The sequence below is a fragment of the Oryctolagus cuniculus genome, chromosome 4, assembly GCF_051225735.1.
Source record: "Oryctolagus cuniculus isolate XC-2025 breed Fujian yellow rabbit chromosome 4, ASM5122573v1, whole genome shotgun sequence".
Classification (NCBI taxonomy): domain Eukaryota; kingdom Metazoa; phylum Chordata; class Mammalia; order Lagomorpha; family Leporidae; genus Oryctolagus; species Oryctolagus cuniculus.
The window spans coordinates 122255946-122280490 of NC_142870.1; the positions used below are offsets into that span (position 1 = coordinate 122255946).

Here is a 24545-nt window from a genome sequence, read left to right on the forward strand (position 1 = left end):
TTCATCATCATTAAAAAAAAATCATCTATTATTTTTCACTTTATGTTTCTGTGTGGGAGCAAACTGTTGAAATCCTTACTTAATGTATACTAAGCTGATCTTCTGTATATTATGATAATCGAAAATGAATCTTGATGTGAATGGAAGGGGAGAGGGAGTGGGAAAGGGGAGGGTTGTGGGTGGGAGGGACGGTATGGGGGGGAAGCCATAGTAATCCATTATTCGTACTTTGGAAACGTATATTCATTAAATAAAAGTTAAAAAAAAATAAGTTAAAAAAAATTTGAATACTTAAAAAATATATATATATAAATACAGAGAGAAGACAGAGAGAGAAAGAGATAGAGAAATGAATACACTCATCCACCGGTTCACTTCCCAAATGCCTACAACAGCCAGGCTGAGCTGGGGTCAGATCAGGGAGGCAAGAATATGATCCAAATGTGGGTGACAGACACCTTGATTATCTCAGTCATTGCCACTGCCTCCCAGTCTGCATTGGCAGGAACCTGGAGTCGGGAGCTGCAGCCAGGTATTGAACCCAGGCACACTGGGACAGGGGCATCTTTTTTGAGCAGACAATGGTTTCATGAGGAGGATTTCATATTGTCAACCCTTTGATTGCCAGTGTCTTTGATATATGGTATGGAAGAAACGCCTGGTTCCAACATGTGTTCTTTTCAAAAAATGAAAGTTTTGAAATTGTAGAACAGAAAAGAGGCTGAATCGTAGAAAGCATTGTTAGGAAATGCTGTTGAGGTCACCTGTTCTTAGAAGCGGCTTACTGTGGCTGTCTAAAGTGCTGCTTCAAGTTATTTTTAGTCCTTGATAAGATTTGGAAAGAGTTCAAGCTGTCTGTGTAGGCACAAAGGAGTATCTGGAGAGCATTAGGGAGCGGGAATGCCTCCACCCCTTGGTCACATGCTCAGACGCCAGTCCTATTTGAAATGGTAGGAACATCTGCTCCCACCACCAATAATTGTTTTTAACTCCAAGAAGCCAGAAAGACTGTAACAGTCAGTGGAAGGCCATGCAAGTTTTACAGCTATTCGTGCCATATATTTTGGGGTAACAAGACAAAGAGGGGTGGCGGCCATGTGGTGCAGTAGTTAAGTCACCACTTTGGATGCCGATGTCCCAGATGGGGTGCCTGACCTGAGTCCCTGGGTCTCTGCTTGCTTGTAAGGCCCACCCTGGGAGGCAGCAGTGATGGCTCAAATACCTGAGTTTCTGCCATCACCTGGGAGACCTTGACTGAATTCTGGTTTCTGTCTTAGGCCTGACTCAGCCTTGGATATTGCAGGCATTTGGAGAATGAACCAACATATCTCTTTGTGTTCTGTTCTCTACCTCCCTGCTTTTCAAAGAAAATGAAAATAGGAGCTGGTGCTATGGTGCAGTAAGTTAAGCCTCTGCCTGCGGTGCCGGCATCCACTTCCCACCCAGTTCCCTGCTAATGGCCTGGGAAGGCAGTGGAGGATGGCTAAAGTGCTTGGGCCCCTGCACCTGCATGGGAGACCCAGAAGAAGCTTCTGGTTCCTGGCTTCAGATCGGCCCAGCTTCAGCCATTGCAACCATTTGGGGAGTGAACCAGTAGATGGACGATCTCTCAGTCTCTGTTTCTCCCTCTCTGTAGCTTCACCTTTAAAATAAAATAATTAAAATCTTAAAAAATAGAAAATGAAAATAAAAATAAGAAAAAAAGCTGTACCTGATTTTCTCATATTCATCTCTCTCAGATCTAACCCTCCACCTTGGGACACCAAGACACACTTGGATGGCGCTAACCACATGATGGGAGACCAAGGTCTGATGTTGTTGGTGGGCGAGAGAATGTGTGGTCTGCTATGTGTTCTTCAACAAAAGCCAAAACCTACTGTGGTGTAGGCACACATTTACAACGGCTCCACCGTCGTTTCATAGGATTAAGTACAGGTGTTAGAGGGAAGGGACTTGCTTAATGCTGCATTTCTGGGAAGTTGCAGAGTCAAGTTTGGAGCCTAGGCTGTCTGGCCCAGAATCCAGGCTGTTCAACACCGTGGGTGTAATACCTGCTGGCCCCACGGCCTTACACACGGGAGCCCAATTGTCTCCTTTAGCTCTATTTGAGGGTGGGACTTTAAGTGGAGGTGGAGCCAGACACAGACACCTGTAGGAATCCAGCAGATACAAAAGTGAGGGAAGGAGGCCAGGTAACGTGATTAGAAAAAGAATGAATAACGATCAAAATAACATTGAGTTTCTACTGTGCATCAGGCACTGCTCTAAGAGCCTTACAAGTTTTAATCCCCTAATCCTGCAAACAACCTAATGAGAAAAGCACTATTATTATGCCCCTTTTTGCCCAGAAGGAAGAGGAGAGGAGAAAGCCCGCGGTCAAGGTCACGCAGCCAGCCAGAGCGCCCTCACTGGCGGCAGTGTGTCTCACAGCCATGGGGCCCCACAGGGAGCTTGCCTCCAGCAAAGGGAGTGTCACCCCTGGGCTCCAGATGATTGCCCTGCAGAAATTCATGCCCACTGGTAATGCACAATTTTACATGAAATCTCCTAATTTTTAAAAATTAACAATTAATTAACAACAAAATACCTGAGCAGGCCAAACAAAACAAGCCTGTGGGCTGAATGTGGCCCGCAGGCTGCCAGCCTGTGATCTGGTTCCTGGGAGTGTGAGTTCTCATGGCATGAAAGGGACGCAGGAGCACCGTGGCAGCCACACATTGGTTTCTGAATGTAACTCCGAACTCTGGTAACAGCAAGCCCTGCCTCGTGAGACCCGAGAAACGGGCCGACTCCTAGCAGTGAGGCTTTGTGAGTGGACGCCAGCCACGGACCACATCACGGGGGCGGGGTGGGGGGGTGCATATTTGAAAATGTCAGGGCCGTGAGGTTGTACTTTGATTTCTGCAGAATATTTTCATAAGGAGTGAATTTTGTGTCTGGGTTGCGGGAAGCTGGCACAAGTCTTCCAGGTTCCGGGTATGACGGTTCTTTCTCGGTAGGCAGCCTCAAGGTGGATTGCAATCATCGTGGCGTCTGCTCTAAGAGCTTGCCGTTCAAGTTGTTTACCGGCGCTGACCTCCCTGTCCAGTGTGGGCAAAACTAGCCTGTAATAATAGTAATCCCTGACATAACACATCGAAGACCCGTATGTCCACATAAAAGAATCTGTTCAACTAAACAGTTGGTAAGATTAGTCATTTGTTTTCTTGATACTTGTCACCAGTTAGAAAGTGCTACACGGTCACAGGTGTCAGCCATAAAGCTTACTAGATAATATTTTTAGGATTTATTTTCCCTTTATACTTTTATATTTACATGGATATTGTACCCTAGTTCTTCAGAAAAAAAATGTGTAAGCACTTTATTAGTTTCTTAAGAGTGCCACAACAGTGTCACACCCTGGGTAGCTTAGAACAACAAAATGCTCATCTACACAGTCCTGAGCTAGGTCTGCAGTCAAGATGTGGCAGGGCTCTGGCCTCCAGGGAAGAATCCGTCCTTGCAGCTTGCAGCTTCTTGAGGTTGCTGATAATCTCGGTGTTCCCGGGCGCGCCCCTCTGTCACGCCAGTCTCCGCCTCTGTCATCACACGGCCTCCTCCCGGCCTCACTCACAAGCCAGAGCTCCCTCTCCTGATAAGAGCCTCGGTCGCTGGATTTGGTGCCCACCCTGACCCGGTATGACTTCCTCTTAATTTGAGGGCATCTGTGACCTATTTCCAAATGAGGTCACATTTATGAGTTACAGGTAGACATGCATTTTTTGGGGGGGACTACTATTTAACTTAGCATATGTATCTATTAATAACTAACACAACAATGATCCGGACAGGCACAGAACAAAGCTCTCAGGGTTAGTCACTATTTAGAGCTTGCAGTGGGACCCAACAATCAGTTGGCAAACTTGATGTGTGTGTATCTTTACCGACCTTTGTAGTACGCATTTTGAATATTAACCTTATTTCATCTAACTTCTTACCTCTTCTACCCTCTTTCTTGCCTTTGTTCCATTTTCTCACTGACTTACTGAAATTTGCTTTATCTGGCCATAGCCTATGAATTTTGATAAAACACTTGATGCTTTTCTGGAACAAAGACTGCTAGAAATAAGTAAATAAAATAATAAAATAACCCACCGTTAATTGGATGGTAATGTTGAGATCTTGGCCTCCTTTTGAGAACAAGCTCATTATGAGAGGCTTGCTAACATGATAAAGTGCCAGTGTCGATCTCACAGTGATGTCTCTAATTGCCCAGACCTTTATACATTAGGTATCTGCATGAGTTATAACTCTTTTGTGAAGATAAAAAGGATTCTGCAAGAAACTGCCCCAGTGCTGTGCGGGCTGTCAGACTGGAGGGCATCTCAAATGAGATTAATGATGTCTGCCTTAATATAAGAAGATTTAGCATAACCAAGATTATGGATTCGGCAGAAACCTGCCAGCACTCATTTATTTTGAATAAATATTAGTTTTAATTAAAGTCCTAAGGTATTGCATTCCTGAAATAATGAGACCTACAGTGATTTCCTCTGGGAATTAATTTTCTTTCTTAATTCTCAGTCATTTTGATGATTATGGCTCATTCAATCTTACTCATGCCAGTTAGCTGTGTAGGCCATGCCACTTTCCAGCTAAAGGCACTACTAAATAATCCTTTATTTGTTTTTACATGGCATTCTATTTTATAATTATATTTAATAATTTAACCTACTCGTACAGGTGTGTCTGTCCATAGCTGTATACGGCGAGTCCGCTTTGTGGAAGGAAGAAAGTCACTCACAAGACAATATAGCTTCATTTGGAAAGTGAAACGACGGGGAACATCGATTCACAAAATTACAGTACTGCGATTTTGAATAAAGCTTCACTTATCTGAAGGGTAGAGAGAGGGAGAAACAGAGAGGAAGATCTTCCATCTGCTGGTTCACTCCCAAATGACTGCAGGAGAGACTCCATCTGGGTTTCCCACGAAGGGGCTGGGGCCCATGCACTTGGGCCATTTTCTACTGCTTTCCCATTTGCATTAGCAAGGAGCTGGCTTGGAAATGGAACAGCCAGGACTTGAACCAGAACCCATATGGGATGTTGGCATAGCAGGTGGTGGCTTAGCCCACTGTGCCATGATGCTGGCCCAAATTGTGCAGTTTTGCATGTCAATTTTAATCCACACTGGAATTCCGGATGAGAAAACCTGACACTTCCTGTTTATTAGAAAATGAAACAGGCTCAGGAGGCAGCTTGCCAGCACGGAATCTCCACTCCATGGTCTGACCACAGTGCCATGCTAGGCAGCCTCTCTGAGCAATCACCCAGCTCCAAGCGAGTCTTCATCTACATATCAGGATTCAGCAGTATGTGGTTCAGCCAGGTTTTCTGTGACTCAGTACAGTTGGTGTTTTGATTATTATTGCCTTGTTTAAACCACACCAAAATGTGATGTGAAAGAGCAATTCTAGTATCTTCATGGATTCTGTGGGTAGGGATCTGTGCAGGACAATAAAGACGACATATTTGCAGAGCGACTTACCCCTAGAAGACTACCGCTGGAGGAAGCTTCACTCACATGCCTGTGGTTCATGCTGGTGGTTGGGCTTTTAACTAGAACACCAGTGTGGGGACTCTACGTAGTGCCCAGGTTTTCTCACAACGTGGCAACTCCAAAGCACGTGATCATGCAGAGGTGCAGTGGGCGAGCATGCCAAGAGATTCAGGCACCAGCCTTCCAGAACTAGCTTTAGAAGTTCCACCGTACCTGTTTCACTGCATTTCTGTTGGTTATAAGCAAGTCAGAGACTGACCCACATTCAACTAAGAGGACACAGACATTCACCCCTATTGTTAGAAGCCACAAAGAATTTTCAGACATGGTTTTCAAAAAATAGATTAACTTATTTTAAAAAGATTCACTTATTTATTTGAAAGGGAGAGAGAGAGAGAGAGAGAGAGAGAGAGAGAGAGAGAGAACCTTTTTCTACTGATTCTCTCCAAATGTCTACAACATCTAGGGCTGGGCCAGGCTGAAGCTAAAAGCCAGTAAATCCAGCTGGTCTCCCAAATGGGTACTGGGCAACCCAGGCACGTAGGCCATCATCTGTTGCCTTCCAGGTGCATTAGCTAGGAGCTGCATCAGGGAGTAGTTGCTACAGGAAACTGCTGAGTCCCTAGGTCTGAAGGTCAAGAGGGTGCTGTTGATATAACACGGGGAGGGAGAGGGCTACCCTCCAAGAGCTGTGGCTTTGTAGCCGGCAGTGCGGTATAGTGGGTTGAGGCTCTACCTGTGGTGCCAGCATCCACATGGGCGCCAATTTGAATCCTGGCTGTTCCACTTCCGATCCAGCTCTCTGCTAATGGCCTGGGAAAACAGCAGAGTTGATCTAAGTGCCCAGGATACCAGAAAGCAGCTCCTAGCTCAGGATCGGCCCAGCTCCGGCCATTGGAAGATCTCTCTCTCTCTCTCTCTCTCTCTCACTCTCTCTCTGTAACTTTGCCTCAAACAAATAATCTTAAAAAACAACAACAACAACAACAACAACAAAAACCTGTGCCTTAGGAAACCAGGCATACTTGAAACTTGGCCTGGGAAGTTGTCCCTCCTTCCCTGTGATTTCCTGCCAGAGCCTCCTGTTGGCTGAATGCAATCAGAGCCAGGCAGCAAGGGAAACTGGGGAATGCAGTCTATAAAGGTCAGCCTCCTGGGAAGCTGCAGGGAAACAAGAGGGAAGAAAGATTGTGAAACAGCAGTGGAGGGCATTTGCTTTCTTAGTTATCCTAGTTACAAAACGACTTTAGCTTTTATGCGCTTTGAAGATACTGATGAAATCTTAATTTGTATGAAATCAACTACTGAAAGCTTATTGTTTGTTGCTGTTCATTTACTGTTTACACATTTAAATGTGAAAGATGCATACCCTGTGGGTCAGCATATTCCCCTTTAGGAATTCATGTAGCCACTAAAAGCCATGAGGCATAGAGAGGTACTGCTTGGGAGAGTTACCCAGGGAAAAGTGACCCGCAGACCAGTCCGTTTTCCTCAGACCCCGATGTCTCTGTGGTCAGAGAAGCACGCCTGCGTGTAAACATCTCTGCACAGACACAATCATTGAGGCACCCATGCTCCTAACGTCACCTCTGGGTAGGCGAGGCAGATGGACTCTTCACATTTAAAATCTGGCTGCTCACGGGTAAGCCTTTCCTTCTGTGATTTTTTGTATTTTTCAATGGAAAAAAAAAACCATAAAAATGTGGAAGATACAAGAGAAAGCTTAATCTGGCATATAACTTCTACTTAATTCCTTTTATCAGGCTGTGTCCTCTATCTACACAGGACTAGCAAATGAGTAGATTTAATAAACTACAGGGGCCAGTTAGAATATTTAAACTATCAAGGTATAGAAAAAAATGCATAAATGAATCTTGAGAAAAATCTGAGGTACCTAGCAGAAAGAGTAGTTTAGTAAAATGGTGACTGATCCTATTTAATTCACAAATTACATATCTGAATTGGAATCCAGTATTTAAATCCCCACTGACATTTAAATGTTGAGTTTTTAAAACTTTTATTCTATCAAAGTTTCAAATGTATTTCAAAGCTGTCTTTCAGATTTCTGTCACAGACAGTGGTAATTCCAAAATAGATTTTTATTTACTTATTTGAAAAACAGTTACAAAGAGAGAGGGAAAGAGAGCTTGTTCATCTGCAGGTTTACTCCTCAAATGGCTCCAACAGCCATACTGGCTCAGGCCGCAGCCAGGAGCCTGGAACTTGACCTGGGCCTCCCATGTGCGTAGCAGGGGCCCAGGTACTTGGGCTGTCTTCTGCTGCTTTCTCAGACACATTAGCAGGGAGCTGGATCAGAAGTAGAGCAGCCAGAACTTGAACCAGGGCTCATATAGGATGCTGGCTTTGTAGGCCAGTTCAACCCGCTCCACCAATCAGCCAGTCCCCAAAACAGATTGTTCAAAAAGTAAGAGAAAAACTGCAAAACTCATATAACTCTTACTTTCAAAGATCTCCAAGGTCTGTGTAAAAATCTGTGCAAGAGTTAGAAATTAATTGAAATTATATCACACAGTTATTAGAGCAAGAAAAGCATATTTGATTTCCATTTACCTGTCGTTTTCTGTTAATGTGAATTATAAAGGGAAGTTCCATTTTTGTGAAAAAGATTCGTGACTTTTGAAACACAAGGGTGTAGGACAACCAGTATTAATGTGAAAAAGAGTTTCAACTTGAAAGTTCAACAGGGCTTGGACTGTTGCTTATGGCCCTTGGTGGGGAAATACAAATTTTTCTTATGAAACAATTCAAACATGGAGAGATGTATATTTATCAGAGATTAGTCTGGAAGATAATTCAATTTCATTTTACATAATTAGATTGCAGCTGATTCAAATATACAGTATTTTGGAGAAAATTTCTTTTTTCAAACTGTTAGTATATTACTTATTGTATACCTTGTTTTCTCCAGCTCAGCTAGGCTTACTATAGCAGAAAAAGGAAGGAGAGGAGCTACCACCGTTTCAGAATTTGTTTTAAACACCTATCCATTCTTCAATGCTTTCAATATTGTGCAGATAGGTGGAAAATATTTTTAAATTATTTACCTTGTTCAATTCCATTTTAAGTTTATAACATTTTTCTCAGAACATACATAGACTCAAGACATAAGAGTTTAGCAGCTCATTTAAAAAATATTATGAAGGAGCCTGCATGACAGTGGGTTTCTCTTATACTACGGGATTAAAGCCCGAGTACTGAGTTACAAGATGCTAAGAGAGGGTCAATTCAGTTCATCACTCTTAGAGAACCACAGCGAGATCATTTTGCCATTCCTCCTGAGACCTAAAAATAAAACAGTACCTTGTTGAGTTTAAAGTGTTGTCTTATTAGATTGTCAGCCTTTATTTCTTGAAAATTCACCTATTGCTTTGGAAGGAGAGCAATCATAGGTGCCAGGCAGGTGGACTCTCCATGGCTATGTCCACATCATTTGGAATACTTACACAAGAAGAAAATTAGACCAAAAGAAAGCCCAGGCAGGTGTAGCACTAATAAGATCCGAACTGAAACTCTAGCCCTTCTGTGAGTCCCTAATGCAATAGAGGAGGCAGCACATACTCTGTACTTCTCCATGATATCCAAACAACTTTGTCAGCTTTCTTACTTTTCCATTATTCCATAAAGGAGTTCCAAGAAGTAAAGCTTGCAGGACGGCATTTAAACAATGTTTAAATAATCCAAGCACTATCAATTGGGCAATGGCCAAGAGCTGGTTTAAAGTCTTTTTTTCAACACTCAAAAGGAATTTTGGGGTAGGTAAAGGAAAGAAACATGGGTGTAAGCACTCCAGAATCAAATCATCCATACTATAGGAACTAAAAATGTACATGTTTCATTTCTAGCTTTTGTCATTATCTTACTTGCTGAGATTTTTACTTGATGCTCAAACCTAAGGAATATTTGGGGAAGAACCTAACCATAGGCAGATGAATTGGCTCTCTTAGGTCCAAAATGGTATTTTCTGTAACAGTATGGAATAGAAAAACACAGAAAATCAAGGAGCACACACTGGTACACATGGCTATGTGGGCCGTTACAGGCAGAATTTTTTCTTAGGGGCAATGACAGTCCCTTTAGCTACCACTGCAGAACATCATGCTGTCTTGGCTGAGAAGTGGCAGTAATGCGAGACTATTGACTCTCATAGCTAAATGAAGACTTGTCTCATCCAGCTGATTCTCTACTGAAAGAAATGGAGGGGTCAAGAGGGGGACCAGGAACCTAAAATTTTGCCCCCACCTTTTATAAGATTGGGAGGACAGGGTTATTTGGGTCTTCTATGCAGGGACTCTGTCCTTAGGTTGGAACTATAGCAGTTGCCAGTCTTTTTTTTTTTTTTTTTTTTTTTTGACAGGCAGAGTGGACAGTGAGAGAGAGAGACAGAGAGAAAGGTCTTCCTTTGCCGTTGGCTCACCCTCCAATGGCCGCCGTGGCCAGCGTGCTGCGGCTGGCGCACCGCACTGATCCGATGGCAGTGGCCGCCGTGGCCAGCGTGCTGCGGCTGGCGCACCGCACTGATCCGATGGCGGGAGCCAGGTACTTCTCCTGGTCTCCCATGGGGTGCAGGGCCCAAGCACTTGGGCCATCCTCCACTGCACTCCCTGGCCACAGCAGAGAGCTGGCCTGGAAGAGGGGCAACCAGGACAGAATCCAGCGCCCCGACCAGGACTAGAACCCGGTGTGCCGGCGCCACAAGGCGGAGGATTAGCCTAGTGAGCCGCGGCGCCGGCCACCAGTCTTTTACTGTAGAAGATACAAGTGGGTGACTGTGAATGCCTGAAGCTTAAGCTTTCTCCTATCCAAGTACTAACCAGACCCAACCCTGCTTAGCTTCCGAGATCAGACGAGATCGGTGTGTTCATGGTGGCATGGCCGTAGGCAAGCCTTCTTAATCTGTGATTTCTTTCATGAAGCTTTCTGAGTTATTTCTCTATTCTTCACAATGAAGTCCTCTCCTCTGCTGCTAGATGCTATACCTCTTACATCATCTACAGGTCTGGGCTTTGTAACCAAGCATCTTGAGGGCAGGATTCCCACTGGATTTACCAGTGTATCCAAGCCCCCCTTTCTGTGGTCAGCATAATCCAGGCACTCAAGATACTGTTAATGAATAAATGGATAAGTACACCTCTGTTTCCTCAAGTTAGTAGATAGTGCATCCCTACCTGTTGAGTTGGTAGGGTTTCTATAGCCTTGACATGGAGACACATCAGGAACACACTAAGTACGCTGAAGCTGGAGTATAGCTTTTCAAACAATGCAACTATTTGTTCCATATTTCATTAAGATGTCTACTGTGCTAAAAATGTTCCCTTGGCATAAACAGGGCATTCTTCTTTTTTTTTTTTTTAAGATTTACTTATTTATTTGAAAGGCAGAGTTACACAGAGAGAGACAGAGAGGTGGGGGAGAGAGCAATATCTTCCATCTGTTGGTTCACTCCCTAAATAGCTGCAATGGATGGAGGAGGGCCAATCCAAAGCTAGGAGCCAGCAGCTTCTTCCAGGTCTCCCACATGGATGCAGGCACATTAGCAGGGAGCTGGATTGGAAGTGGAGCAGCCAGGACTTGAACTAGTGCCAAATGGGATGCCAGTGCTGCAGGCAGCGGCTTTATCCACTATGCCACTGCACTGGCCCCAACAGGGTATTTTTCTTTGACAGGCCTTCTTTTGTGTCATCTCACTGAAAACTCAAAGCAGGCAAGTCAGTTACTAGCATCCTTATTCCACAGGCTAGGATGCTGAAGCAAAGCAGGAGAGTGACTCAAAGTGTTCTGACCTCATATCTTTACCTGTCTGCTTCCTCCTAACTACAGAGTGCCACAATAATGTCTTATTCCATTTTCCCTGAGAATGCACTCAGCAGTCAGAAATAAAAACCCAACTTGTATTATGAGTATCTATCATTTTGTTTCAACAAACACTACAGCTTCGTGTAAGCTTAAATTGTTATCATTAATTAAGTGACATGAAAGAGATTGCTCTGTTTTATAGACTCATTACATTAGGATATTAAAGAAGGTCAGGATGCGTCACCTAGCTTGAGTTTTGTGATATGTTCGATAGTATTTTTTTTTTTTTGAAGCCTTTCTCATTAAATTTGATTTGGCTTGTGTGGTAATAGTGTGGTCTTAAATGGGAGTACAGGTAAACAAAGTTAATAATATATCACAATGGATCATGTTGGGAAGCAGAAGAGAGGGATGTAGTAACTGAATTTCTGCAGGAACTAAGGAATCTCATTAGTAAAAAAACCTTCAATTTTTCTATTATCTATAAAAAAATTTAGCTTTAAATATGAATCTATTGCAATTAGAGCATCTGTATTCAGGATAGTGGACACAGAGAAATATTGGTGTTGAGAGTAATTAAAGCAGGCGACAGGGTGGATGTTTGTCATGCTGGTTAAGTCACTGCTTGGGAAAGCAGCCTCCCATATCCGACTGCTTGTTTGGAGTCCCGCTACTTGGCTTCCTGCCTGTTTGGAGTCTTGCTACTTGCTTCACACACGGTAAAACAGCAAGTGATGGCTCAAGTACTTGGGTCTCTGCCACCCCCATGGGAGTCCTGGATTGAGTTCCTGGCTTCTGGCTTGGGCCTGGCTCAGCTTTGGCTGTTGCAGGCAACTGGGGAGTAAACCAATGGATAGAAGATTTCTCTTCATCTGTCTCTCTCTGTCTGCCCTTGAAATAAACAATAAAAATAAATAATTTTTTAAAAAGTAGCTAGCTGAGAATAATATTTTCACTATTTTAGAAATGAGGACCATTAGGCACACTGAGAAAAACAGTGGGTCAAGAATGTGCTACAGCATCTAAAATCACTGTGTGGAACACCCGGGACTCATATTGTTCCTGGTTCCAGTGCCAGCTACTTTGCTTCTGATACAGCTTCCTGCTAATGTGCACCTGGGAAGGGTCCCTGGCATCCATGCGGGAGACCTGGAAAGAGTGTCAGGTTCTTGACCTTGGCCTGGCCCCACCCTGGCTGTTGAGTGTAGCCTAGGGAGTGAACCAGTGGATAGAAGATCTCTCAATCTATTTCTCTGTTTTTCAGCCTTTCAAACAAAATAAAATAAATTAATTAAAAGAAAACTGCCTAGTCTAGGTTCTCTCTGTGAAGAATCACTAGTGGCTTAAATAACAACCCATATTCTTGCCTTGAGTTCTAAATTACAAATTCTTAGACAGTAATAGTACTTCTACAGTTTATACCTTATGTAAAGAATAAAATATAAAATATTTTAGAAATTGTAATACCTTTTTGAAGCCATTAAATTTTGCATATCTATTTAAAACCTACACAAACCTGAATTCATACTGGATACAGCTAAGCAAAAAGTACACAAACTTCTATTTAAAATGAAAAAATATCTGTTTATGAAAACAAGTATTTGACATTGGTGTATTCTCCATACCATTTGTATCTGAGTTTAAGTTCTTTATTTTTTTCATTTTTGACAGAGATTAGAATTTTAGTAGGTCTAGAAATACAAAAAAGTCAGCATTAAAATGTCCTTTATGTTGGTAATCCTATTCCAAAGACTTTTCATGTTTATCTTGTATTCTTATAGGCTCAACAAGAACGAGAATGGGAAACAGAACAAAATAGTAAAGGGAAACAGTCACCTCAGCTGTCGATGATCAGTTTTGTAAAGCAAAGTCTGAAGTCTTTATCTCTGGGTGTTCAGTACAGAATGCATAGTTGATTGTCATTCTGCTACCAGAGAAAGGTATTCTACACTGAGAGCCTTATCAAAAGAACACTTAGCTGCTTCTTCTGCAGGGAACAGCAGTTGGTTAAGACTCAAGTGAGAACGCTCACCAATTTTCTCAAAAATGACTTCCCCATTATGGTGTCTGGTCAACTGGTTAGGTCTAGCATGAACATGTGATTTCTAAAGCATGAGCTGGAATCTGCTGACCTGTTTCAAAAAGAAGCACCTAGCACAAATGGATCTTTAAGCAAAAATCATCCATTTATTTAATTTTCAGTAAACACGCTATTCCTTTACAGTTTAACATGTTTACTCTGGTAGATAATTTAGGGTGCTTTTTATTGCGATAAAAATTTCTAGTAAGGTGAAATACAGGAATCAAAAATGGTCTTATGGCCGGCGCCGCGGCTCACTAGGCTAATCCTCCACCTGCGGTGCCGGCACCCCGGGTTCTAGTCCTGGTCGGGACGCCGGATTCTGTCCTGTGTCGCTCCCCCATTCGCGGAGGAACGACACTAAACCCTGCGCTGTTCTTTTGTCTGCTCGGCCCTTCCCGGGTTTGCTGCTGGTCCTTCCCGGGTTGGCTGCCGACCCCTCCACCTCCATGGAGGGGCGGCTCCCCCTGCCACTTTCCCCATTTCCGCAGGGGAGCGGCACACCGCCGGCCAGCTCTCTCAGGGGCTGCTCAGATGTTATCCTGATGTTCCTGGTGCATGTTGTCTCTCTCCTCCTTTATAGTCCTCTTTCACCAATCCCAACTCTGCTACCCACACGCCGAGCACGCTGCTCTCCTCCAATCAGGAGCAGGATCAGCTCCTGCAGCTTATCAGTCAAGTTGGTGAGAGGCAACAGCGTAGAAGTTGTTTACTCCCTTTCAGCGCCATATTGTGGGAGAGCAGATGCATAGAATAAGTCTTAATTCCAGTAACTTAGTCTAGTCCGAGTTGCTCCTCACAGTCCTGGTTGCTCCTCTTCCAGTCCAGCTCTCTGCTGTGGCCCGGGAAGGCAGTGGAGGATGGCCCAAGTGCTTGGGCCCTGCACCCACATGGGAGACCAAGAGGAAGCACCTGGCTCCTGGCTTTGGATTGGCGCAGTGTGCTGGCCATAGCGGCCATTTGGGGAGTGAACCAGCAGAAGGAAGACCTTTCTGTCTCTCTCACTGTCTAACACTGCCTGTCAAAATAAAAAATAAAAAAAAAATAAAAACAGAAAATGTTACCAAAAAAAAATGGTCTTGTAATACATGGAAGATGGACTCTCATAGCATAAAATTTGATTTTTAAATGTGCATAATTAATAAAAATACATCTTTAAATGTGAACTTGACCATTTTCAAATTGTAATAAGAAACACCATGTACCACTTATTTTAGTATTGACTTTTTTTGACTTTATTAATACCATTACATTTTCATGCTTCTTACATTTTACACTAATTATATGCAATGTTTTATTTAAATCAAATCAACAAATATTTGAGCCTGTAAGAGAGAAGAATGAAATGAGATTACATCTGCTAAATTGTTTCTAAGAGTAAAAAGTTAATATTGGGATTTAAAAACCTGACTTTTCAATGGTACTGTAAATTCAACAACATGTGTATTTACTTAAGCCACTGGACTGCCCATTAGCCTTTCCTGTCGGAGTGCAATTAATCTCTTGAACCACTTTTCCTCAGCATCAGCTTTGTCAACAAATAACTGAAAGAAAAGGAAAAGAAAGCATGTTATTGTCTGCTATTAACTTGCATTTGACCTAATATGATACAAATCGCTTTTTTATAATGTATCTCTCAGTACAAGATTTGGATACTGTTTAACTCTTGATGACTTTTGAAATGAAGACCATCTATTTGGGATTAATATTGCACAGAAAGTCTTGTAGTAAAATGATCGACATCAACATCATTGGTTAATGATTTTATAACTTTTGTTTGTGAGCTTCATTTCTGATGACCTGAGAGATACAGTGAAATCACAACATTTGATGGAAGACACCAAATATGACATTAGCAACATGTTCATAGTCAATCAACAAAAGAGTTAAACTGGGATTAGAACTCTTAGTGCAATTTTTTTTTAACTAATCTCTGCCCACTTGTCTTAGCCACACAAAGAATACTTCTACAAGCTATGCAACATGAGTGGGACTATACTGGATTCAAATATATATAATAGCTGAAGGGCTGAGGGTTAGCAGGCTACTTTTAGCAAACAGGAACATACAAACCATTTCCTCTAACAGGTCTGAGTGCTAGCACATAAGGACAGTTTGATTTCAGTTAACTACAGTTTGACTGACATTCTTAAGGTTTCAAATCTTACATTTGGGTGGGCCAGAGAATTGTCATCTTGGTACTTGATTGCAGTAGGGATGCTGGTAGTGTCTATTTCTTTTTCAGTACTGGGTGGATCAGCAAGTACTGATGCTGGTCCTGATGTTGAAGTCGTATGTTTCACTTCAGTAGGTTCCACTGACTGAGAGGCACAACATAACAATAATTTAAACAATACACAATTAGAATTTTTCTTTAATAATATTTCTGATTTTTAATGACAATTGTATGATTAGTTTCATTTGAGGTGACATCCATCTCAAAAAGTTCCATATTACTGAATGAGAAATAATTCATAAAACAAAAAAAATGCAGGAGAAATGTTTATCATTTCTTATAATGTGTATATTTTTCTTAAGAAACTGGTGCTTGTGAGTCTACACTATTGAAACATATGCATATTTATTCATATCTAAATCCTATTCATCAGGGCAAGCATTTAGGCTAGTGGTTGAGATACCTGTGTCCCACATCAGAGTGCCTGGGTTTGATTTCTGACTCCAGCCTTCTGCCAATGCAGAACCCATGAGGCAGGGGTGATGGCTCAATAACTGCGTTCCTGTCAATTTTGTGGGAGACATGGATTGTGTTCCCCATTCCTGGCTCCAGCCCAGGTCCTGGCCCAGCCCAGCTCTTTGTGTGCATTTGGGGAGTGAAACAGTGGGTAGAAACTCTGTTTTTTTCTCAAATAAATAAATAATATTAATCAAACCAAGATTGCAACAAATATTCAGCATTTAGTTAGCCTCTTTAGGTATTAAGAGAAAATTCAAGGGTTTTTCATTTATTTATTTTTTTTCAATACAGTTTTACTCCGGCACAATTTCGGCTGTGTGTACCACACAGCTCACCCATCCAAAGTATATACTCCAATCAGAGGCAATAAGCATACTCACAGAATTGGGCGCCTACTATTTCAGTCAACTTTAGAACATTTTCCTCATCCTTCCCCTACACCCCATACCCATGAGGAACTATTCTCCATTCCCCCAACCTTTTCACTCCCAGGCAACCACTAATCTACTCTCTCTGTGAGTTTTCCTATTCTAGATATTTCACATATATTTTTAGAAGATTTATTTTATTTATTTGAAAGAGTTACACAAAGAGAGGCAGAGAGAGACAGAGGTCAAGAGAGAGAGAGAGAGAGAGAGGTCTTCCATCTGATGGTTCACTCCCCAACTGGCTGAAAAGGCTGGAGCTGTGCTGATCTGAAGCCAGGAGCCAGGAGCTTCTTCCGGGTCTCCCACGGGGGTGCAGGGGCCCAAGGACATGAGCCATCTTCTACTGCTTTCCCAGGCCATAGTAGAGAACTGGATTGGAAGTGGAGCAGCTGGAACTAAAACCAGCGCCCATAGGGAATGCCGGCGCTTCAGGCCAGCGCATTAACCCACTGTGCCACAGCGCCAGCCCCTAGATATTAATTTTAAAAGATATTTTATTTCATACAATAGGTGGCCTGACGTGACTGGTTCTTTCATTCTGAATAATGATTTCAAGGTTCATCCTTGTTGCAGCATGCATCAATAATGCATTCCTTTTTAGTGCTAAATAATATTTCATTGTATTGCTCTACCTCATTTTATGTATCCACTCATCAGCTGATGGACTCAAAGTTTATCTCTTAAGGCTAATTAAAATATTAAAAATATATAGAAGTGTTCAGAAAAAATCATGTCATATCTTTGAAAAAAATACTGCAGGATTTCTTCCAACATCTGGCAAATTGTAGACACTCAATTCATTCCCCATTTACTGAGAGTTCACTACATACTATGCAGTGCACTAAGTGCTAGGGACACGAAGACTGATAAAGCATTGTTCCTGCCTTGACATAGCCAACAGTATAGTGCTTACTCAGGCAAACTTCAATATCTTCTTTGCTGAGACAGAAAGCCAGGAAAGTGACTGATTAGCATAATGTTGCAGGGATAAAATGATATGGATTAGAATCTAAAAGTAGAAATTAAAATAAAAAACCCACCCAAGATGAAAGGGAGGTTAACTCCACTATGTAGTGTTTTTCTAGATCTACTGGTTCTGAACTTATTATTCCTCAATTTCCATTTTCTTTTGAAAAGAAATACCTACTTGGAATATCTATTCACTGAAGGAAGAACAAAACAGACATCACTGGGGAAAATCTGTGTGGCATGACATAGGAGTGAATTAGTTACTCCTTTCTTAGTCATTTATCTTAGAGCTGGAAACTCATCTACTTAACCAGTACTTACTGAGCACTCCTAATTGTTAAGCACTGGGTACACAGGAAGAAAAAATAGATAGGGTCTCTGTGCCAAGTGGAGGTTACATGTTGCTAATGCAGTAGATGATGAAAAACAGATAAATACCAAAATAAATACACAATCACCAATTGTAGTACATGCTCTCAAGCAGTAAAAAAGGTGCTGACACAGAGAATGATGGGGACTGGGGAGGAGGATCTACTTTTGGTGGCGTGTATAGAAGCACTGTCTCTCAGGTGAAATTTAAGACCTGGAGAATGAGAAGGAGCCAGGTCTGTGAGGAGGAACAGGATTATTGCTCTGGACTGAGGGCTGATTACAAAGATCTCGGGTGGGGAACACCTGGGTGTGTCTGAATATCAGAAAGGCCAGAGGTGCACAGTAAGCAATGGGACACTTCAGTCCAGAACTAGGGTCACTGCTTCTTTAACTCAGCCACATCATCACTCTGCTTGGGTATCACCTCCTAGCAACGCAGCAGGAAACTGCTCCCAGGCAAAACTTTGGACATTTTGGGACTCATCTTGTTTCCCTTCTCAAAGATCACCAGTCCTGTGTGGGCTATTGTTTGATGTCTTAAAATAAAGCCTCATGTTTCTTGTTCTTTAGTTGTTTATGATGAGATGATGAATTTGAAACCAGTTATTCCGTGTTGGTCAGCACCAGAAGCTCAAAAAGATTGTTCTGGTTGCTAGGTAGGTTCTGTACTGAGAAATGCAAAAAGAAGAACAGGATGATTGATGAAGGGCTGCGACCTAGGTACCAAGTGAGGAGATGACTTGGATTAGGGTTGTGGCTGCAGACAGTTGAAAGGAAACAAATTCTGAGCTATTTTGCAGGTGATGATGTCAAGATCCACCTTCAAAATTTCATCTGAAGTATTTTATTCAATTAAATAATTTATTTTTATGGCGATGAGAGCTGGTCTACAGCTACAGGAGAGATTTATATCATGAAAACAAGGCCCTGAAGGCTAGATAATTTGGGTAGTTATGTTTAAGAAGTCAAGCAAAATAAGAAAAATCTATTCTATAAACTGTTTTCAAATATGGAGGTATTTATGAATACTAAAGCTAACTACTAATAATGTTAATCAAAATACTTTTTTCAAAATCTTTTTATTTATTTTGGTGTAAAGTTTTTTTTCCATAAACTTAATCTTTACAAAGAGTTCCCAAATATACCTCACCCCATGACCTCTATTAACATCTCATATTAATATGTTTGTCACCAATAATGAACCACACCCAAGTTCCTCTATTGTTTTAATACAAAAATCTTTTTGGATTCCCAGCCTCTAGCAATCAACATTCTGCGTTCAGATTTTTTTTTTTTTAAATTTAGCTCCCAAATATAAAGGAGAAAATATGGTATCTGTCTTTCTTGTCTGGCTTGTTTTACTCAACATGATGTCCACCAGTTCCATCTATTTTGCTGCGAACAAAGGACAGGAATCATTCTTTTTTTAGATGAATAGTATTTCAATGTGTACACATGCCACATTTTCTTTATCCATTCATCTGTTGATGGACACCTTAGTTGATTCCATATACTGGCTACTGTGAACAGTGCTGCTATAAACATGGTGAAGGAGTCAACTCTTTGATGAGTCTGTGTCTTTTGGGTACATACTCAGTAGTGGAATTGTTGGATCAACATGGCTGCTCCATTTCCAGTTTTTGTTTCTTAAAAGATTTATTTATTTTGAAAGTCAGAGTTACAGAGAGAGGGAGGTAAAGAAGGAGAGGATATATATATATATATATATATATATATATATGTATATTAACCCACTGTGCCACAGCGCCAGCCCCTATATATATATATATATATATATATATATATATATATATATATATTCTACCCAGTGGTTCACTCCTGAGACAGCTACAACAGCCAGCCTTTGGTCATGCCTAAGGTAGGAGCCAGGAGCTTCATCTGGGTCTCCAATGTGGGTGGCAGGAACCCAAACATGTGGGCCACCTTCCCCTGCTTTTCCCGGGAGCTGGATAGGAAGTGGAGCACCTGGGACACAAACTGGTGCCCATGTGGGAAGCTGGCATTGCAGGCAGTGGTTTTAGCTGCTATACCATGATGCTATTCCCCATTTCTAGTTTTTAATGGAATCTCCATACTGTTTTTCATAGTGGCTACACTAACTTATATTCCCATGAATGGTGTATAACAGTTCCCCTTTGTCCACGTCACTGCCAGTATTCGTGATGCTTCCAAGCTCGATTTCGTTTTGCTCATGTTTGATCTGGCTATTCTCATGGTTTTTTTTTTTTTTTTTTTTTTTTTTTTTTGATTTCATATGAATTTTAGGAATGTTTTTTCTTACTCTGTTAACAGTGTCATTGGTATTTTGATAGGGATTACACTGAATCTGTAGATTACTTTAGATAATACAAGCATTTTAGTGATACTAATTTTTCTGATCCAACAGCAAAGAATATCTTACTACTTTTCTGTGCCCTTGATGTTTACTTTCATCATTGTTTTTCAATTTACATTGTAGAGATCTTTCACTTCTTTGGCTAAATTTATTCCTAAATATTTGATTTTTTGTGGTTATTGTGAATGAGACTGCTTTTCTTTCTTTTTTTTTTTTTTCAGATTTACTTTATTTATTTGAAAGACAGAGATATAGAGAGAGGTAGAGATAGAGAGGGAGAGGGCTTCCATCTGCTGGTTCACTTCCCAGATGGTTGCAAAGGCTGTAGCTGAGCTGATCTGAAGCCAGGAGCAGGAGTTTATTCCAGGTCTCCCGGGTGGGTGCAGAAGCCCAAGGACCTGGGCCATCCTCCGTTGATTTTCCAGGTGCATCAGCAGGAAGCTAGATCAGAAGTGGAGAAGCCAGGAATCAAACTGGCATCCTTATGGGATGGTGGCACTGCAGGCCAGGGCTTTAATCCACTGCGCCACAGTGCTGGCCCCAAGATTGCTTTTCTGATTTCTTTTTCAGCAAGATCATTGTTGGTACATAAAAATGCTACTGTTTTTAGTATGCTGAGCTTGTATCTCAAGATTAGTGAATTGACTTAGCAGTTCTAACAGCTTTTTGGTGGACTGTTTAGGATTTTCTATGTACAACATCACGTCACCTGCAAAGGTGGAGATTTTGTTTGCCTCCCTTGACATTTTGATGCCCTTTCTTTCTTTCTCCTCCTTAATTGCTCTTGTTAATACTTCCTGTACTATACTAAGTAAGAGTGGTGAAATTGAACATCCTTGTCTTGTTCAAGATCTGAGGGGAAATGCTTTCAGCTTTTCCCTTTCAGCATGACACTGGCTATTGGTTTGTCATATATAATAGTATTACACAATTTTGAGGTATGTTCCTTCTATACCTAATTTGTAGAGGGGTTTTATCAAGAAGGGATGTCAAATTTTATCAAGTGCTTTCTCTGCATTTATTGAGATGATCATACAGATTTTGTTCTTCAGTCTTTTGATGTGATTTACGACATTTATTGATTTGTGAATATTGAACCACGTTTGCATCTCTGGAATGAATGCACTTGATAGTGATGTAGAATCTTTTTGATGTAGTGTTGGATTTGGTTTGCTAATATTTTGTGGAACATTTTTGTAACTATATTGGTCTGTGGTTTTCTGTTTGTGTTGTGTGTCTTTGTCTGGTTTTGGTATCAGAGTGATGCTGGCCTTGTAAAAAGAATTTGGCAGAGTTCCAAACTTTTGAATACTTTGAAATAATTTAAAAAGTATTGTGGTTAGTTCCTCTTTAAGTATTTTGTAGAATTCAGCAATGAATCCATCAGGTCCTGGACTTTTCTTTGATGAGAGACTTTTAATTACTGCTTCAATCTCGTTACTGGTTATAGGTCTGTTTTTGTTTAGACTTTATATCTTCTTGAGTTAATCATGGTAGGTTATATGTATCCATGAATTTACCCATTTCCTTGGCATATTCCAGTCTGTTAGCATAATTATTTTAGTACTAGCTTTTTTATTTTGAGATAATGTATTTTTAATTTACATTATAACCAAATGCTTAATGCTCCACTAAACAAAGAATTCAGCATGTAAAAAGTAAAAAGACCATAGTTCCACAGGAATATCACCAAGGGCTATAAACAATAAAATGAAAAGATGTCAATTTCCCACAGTAGTTTCTTATAATCCTTTGTATTTCAGTAGTATTGGTTGTAATGTCTCCTTTTTCATCTGTAATTATATTTATTTGACTTTTCTTTTTTTTTTCTTGTTGGTCTGCTTAAAGATTTGTCTATTTTTTTCATCTCAAAAAACCAACTTTTAATTTTGTTTATTTTCTGTATTTTTTCCAATTTCATTTATTTCTGTGATTATTTCTCTGATTCTTATTATTTTCCATCTCCTGCTAATTTGGGGTTTGTTTTATTTTTCTAAATATTTGAAATGCATCATTAGATTGTTCATTTGACATCTTTCTATTTTTTCAGAGTAAACAATATACTGCTATAAACTTTCTTTCTAAATCTGCTTTTGTTGTATCTCACAGGTTCTGATATATGTGTTTTCATTTTCACTTTTTTTCAAGGAAGTTTTTTATTTCCTTTTTAGTTTCTTCAAATAGAGATTGATAGTGTAAAGAAGTGAGGAAAACAATGGATAACAGGATGAGAAGGTCAATTAAGAGAAATAATTAAAAAGAACCAAATAGGAATGTTGGAGCTGATAACTTCAATCAGTGAAATAAAAAATATAAATGAGAGCTTCAAAAGCATAATATACCAAGTGTAGGAAAGAATTTGTGATCTGTAGGACAAGACTTTTGAAGTGGTACAGTCAGATAAAAGAAAAAGAGAGAAAGAGAGAAAATGAAAAAGAATCTAAAAAAAGCCTATGTGACATATGGGATACCATTAAGAGAACAAATTTTATATGATAAGGATACCTCAAGGAGAGAGAAGAAAAAAAATCACTGAGAACCAGTTGAACCAAATAATAATTTTCAATTTCCCAATTCTTGAAACAGATATGTTCATCCAGATGCAGAAAGCTTAAGGAACCCCAAACAAAGTCAATAAAAAAAGGTTTTCTCCTAGGTATAATACAGTCAAATTGTCAAAAGATAAGGAAAAGGAGAGAATCCAAAATACAGTGAAAGAAAAAAGTCAAGCTACATAGCAAGGAAAGTAAATTAGACTAACAGACTTCTCAACAGGAACCATACATATATATATTTCCAGGTGTTAGAAGAAAAAAAACCAACTTGTAATCAATAATATTTTATCTGGCAAAGCTATTCTTTATAAGTGAAACAGAAATAAGTAAGATATTAAAAAAAAAAAAGCTAAAACCCCTGGGAGAATTCATCACCACTAGACTAGCCTTGTAAGAAATCCTGACGGGAGTCTTGTGTTATAAGCAAACATTATGAAAACACATGACAGTACCAAATTCACTAACAGAGCAGGAACAATCAACCAAATGACAGGAGTTATTTCTTATCTATCAATATTAACCTTGAATATAAATAGATTTAATTCCCAAGTCAAAAGATACAGTTTGCTGAATGGGTAAAAAATAAGACCCAACTATATGCTGTCTACAATAAATTTACTTCACAGATAAAGAAATACATAGACTTAAAATAAAGGGCTGGAAAAAGATATACCATGTAAATGGAAGCCAGAAACAGGTGGCAGTAGCTATACTCATATCAGACATACCAGACTTCAAATCAAAAACGGTAAAATGAAATTAAGGAGGATATTATATGTTGATAAATGGATAGATTTAGAAAGAAGATCTAACAATCACAAACATATCTGCCCCTACCATAAGATCACTCAGATATATACAACAAATATTATTAGACCTAAAGGGAGAGACAGACTCAAGTACAATAATAGTGGGGACTTTAACACTCTACTGTCATCAATTGCCATATCACCCAGACAGAATATCAACAAGATAAATCAGGGTTGAACCATACTTTAAGGAAATGATCCTTACACACGTCTTAAGAACATTTCACCCAAGAGCATATATATTTTTCTCGTTGGCACATGGAACATTCTCTAGCATAGGCCACATATTAGGCCAGAAATAAAGTCTCAGTAAATTTAAAAAGGTTGAAATCATACTCTATATCTTCTCAGACCACAAAGGCATAAAACTAGAAATCAACAGTAAGAACAACACAAAATTTAGAAACACATGGAAATTAAAATATTAATTTTTATATGCATGTAAAGAAATATGTATTAGATTGATCTGACAGCTTTCTTCTTATATTTTGAAGCCAAGGTCTCAAGCATGTGTAAGTTTACAACACACTGGTTTGAGAAGGCTCATGGCCCTAAGTGATAGGTTACACTGATTCTTCATAAAGCTGAGAACATTTACTAGTAAAGCTCAACATCTGCAAAAAGGAAAGTGGGAAGTATGCCAATTCATTGAGGCCCAGGACATTAATCTTTGGTGGTGTATGTTGCCTTACAGAGACAAGATGTGTGTATAATTTTGCGTATCTCAGCCATGCTGTGATAAGACCCGGACAGGAGGCTGGCAGTCCATGTTGAGTTGCCTTGAAATGATGTGGAGTTACCATTCCAATTGCCAAAGACAATCTAGTTTTACCTACATAATACCTTAACATTTTCTTTGAGAAGTACATAAGCACATACTTGTATAAAGTGAAGCTCTCAATGGTTAGGATCTAAATATGGAAAT

The 24545-nt window shown here is 40.4% G+C and overlaps 1 protein-coding gene across 6 annotated transcripts in view; it reads right to left on the reverse strand.

The window, feature by feature from the left end:
• Positions 1 to 14647: 14647 nt before the first annotated feature.
• RSRC1 (arginine and serine rich coiled-coil 1) overlaps positions 14648 to 24545 on the reverse strand; it is a 447518-nt gene continuing 437620 nt past the window's right edge. For all 6 annotated transcript variants that reach the window (XR_016233240.1, XR_016233241.1, XR_016233238.1 and 3 more), the window contains 2 exons: positions 15605 to 15757; positions 14648 to 14980 (listed from right to left, as the gene is read on the reverse strand). Coding sequence is in view for 2 of the 6 variants with exons in the window: in XM_070072602.2 (XP_069928703.2) it covers positions 14888 to 14980; positions 15605 to 15757 (246 nt within the window). In the remaining 4 variants the exon portion in view is untranslated. The remainder of the gene's footprint in view (positions 14981 to 15604; positions 15758 to 24545) is intronic.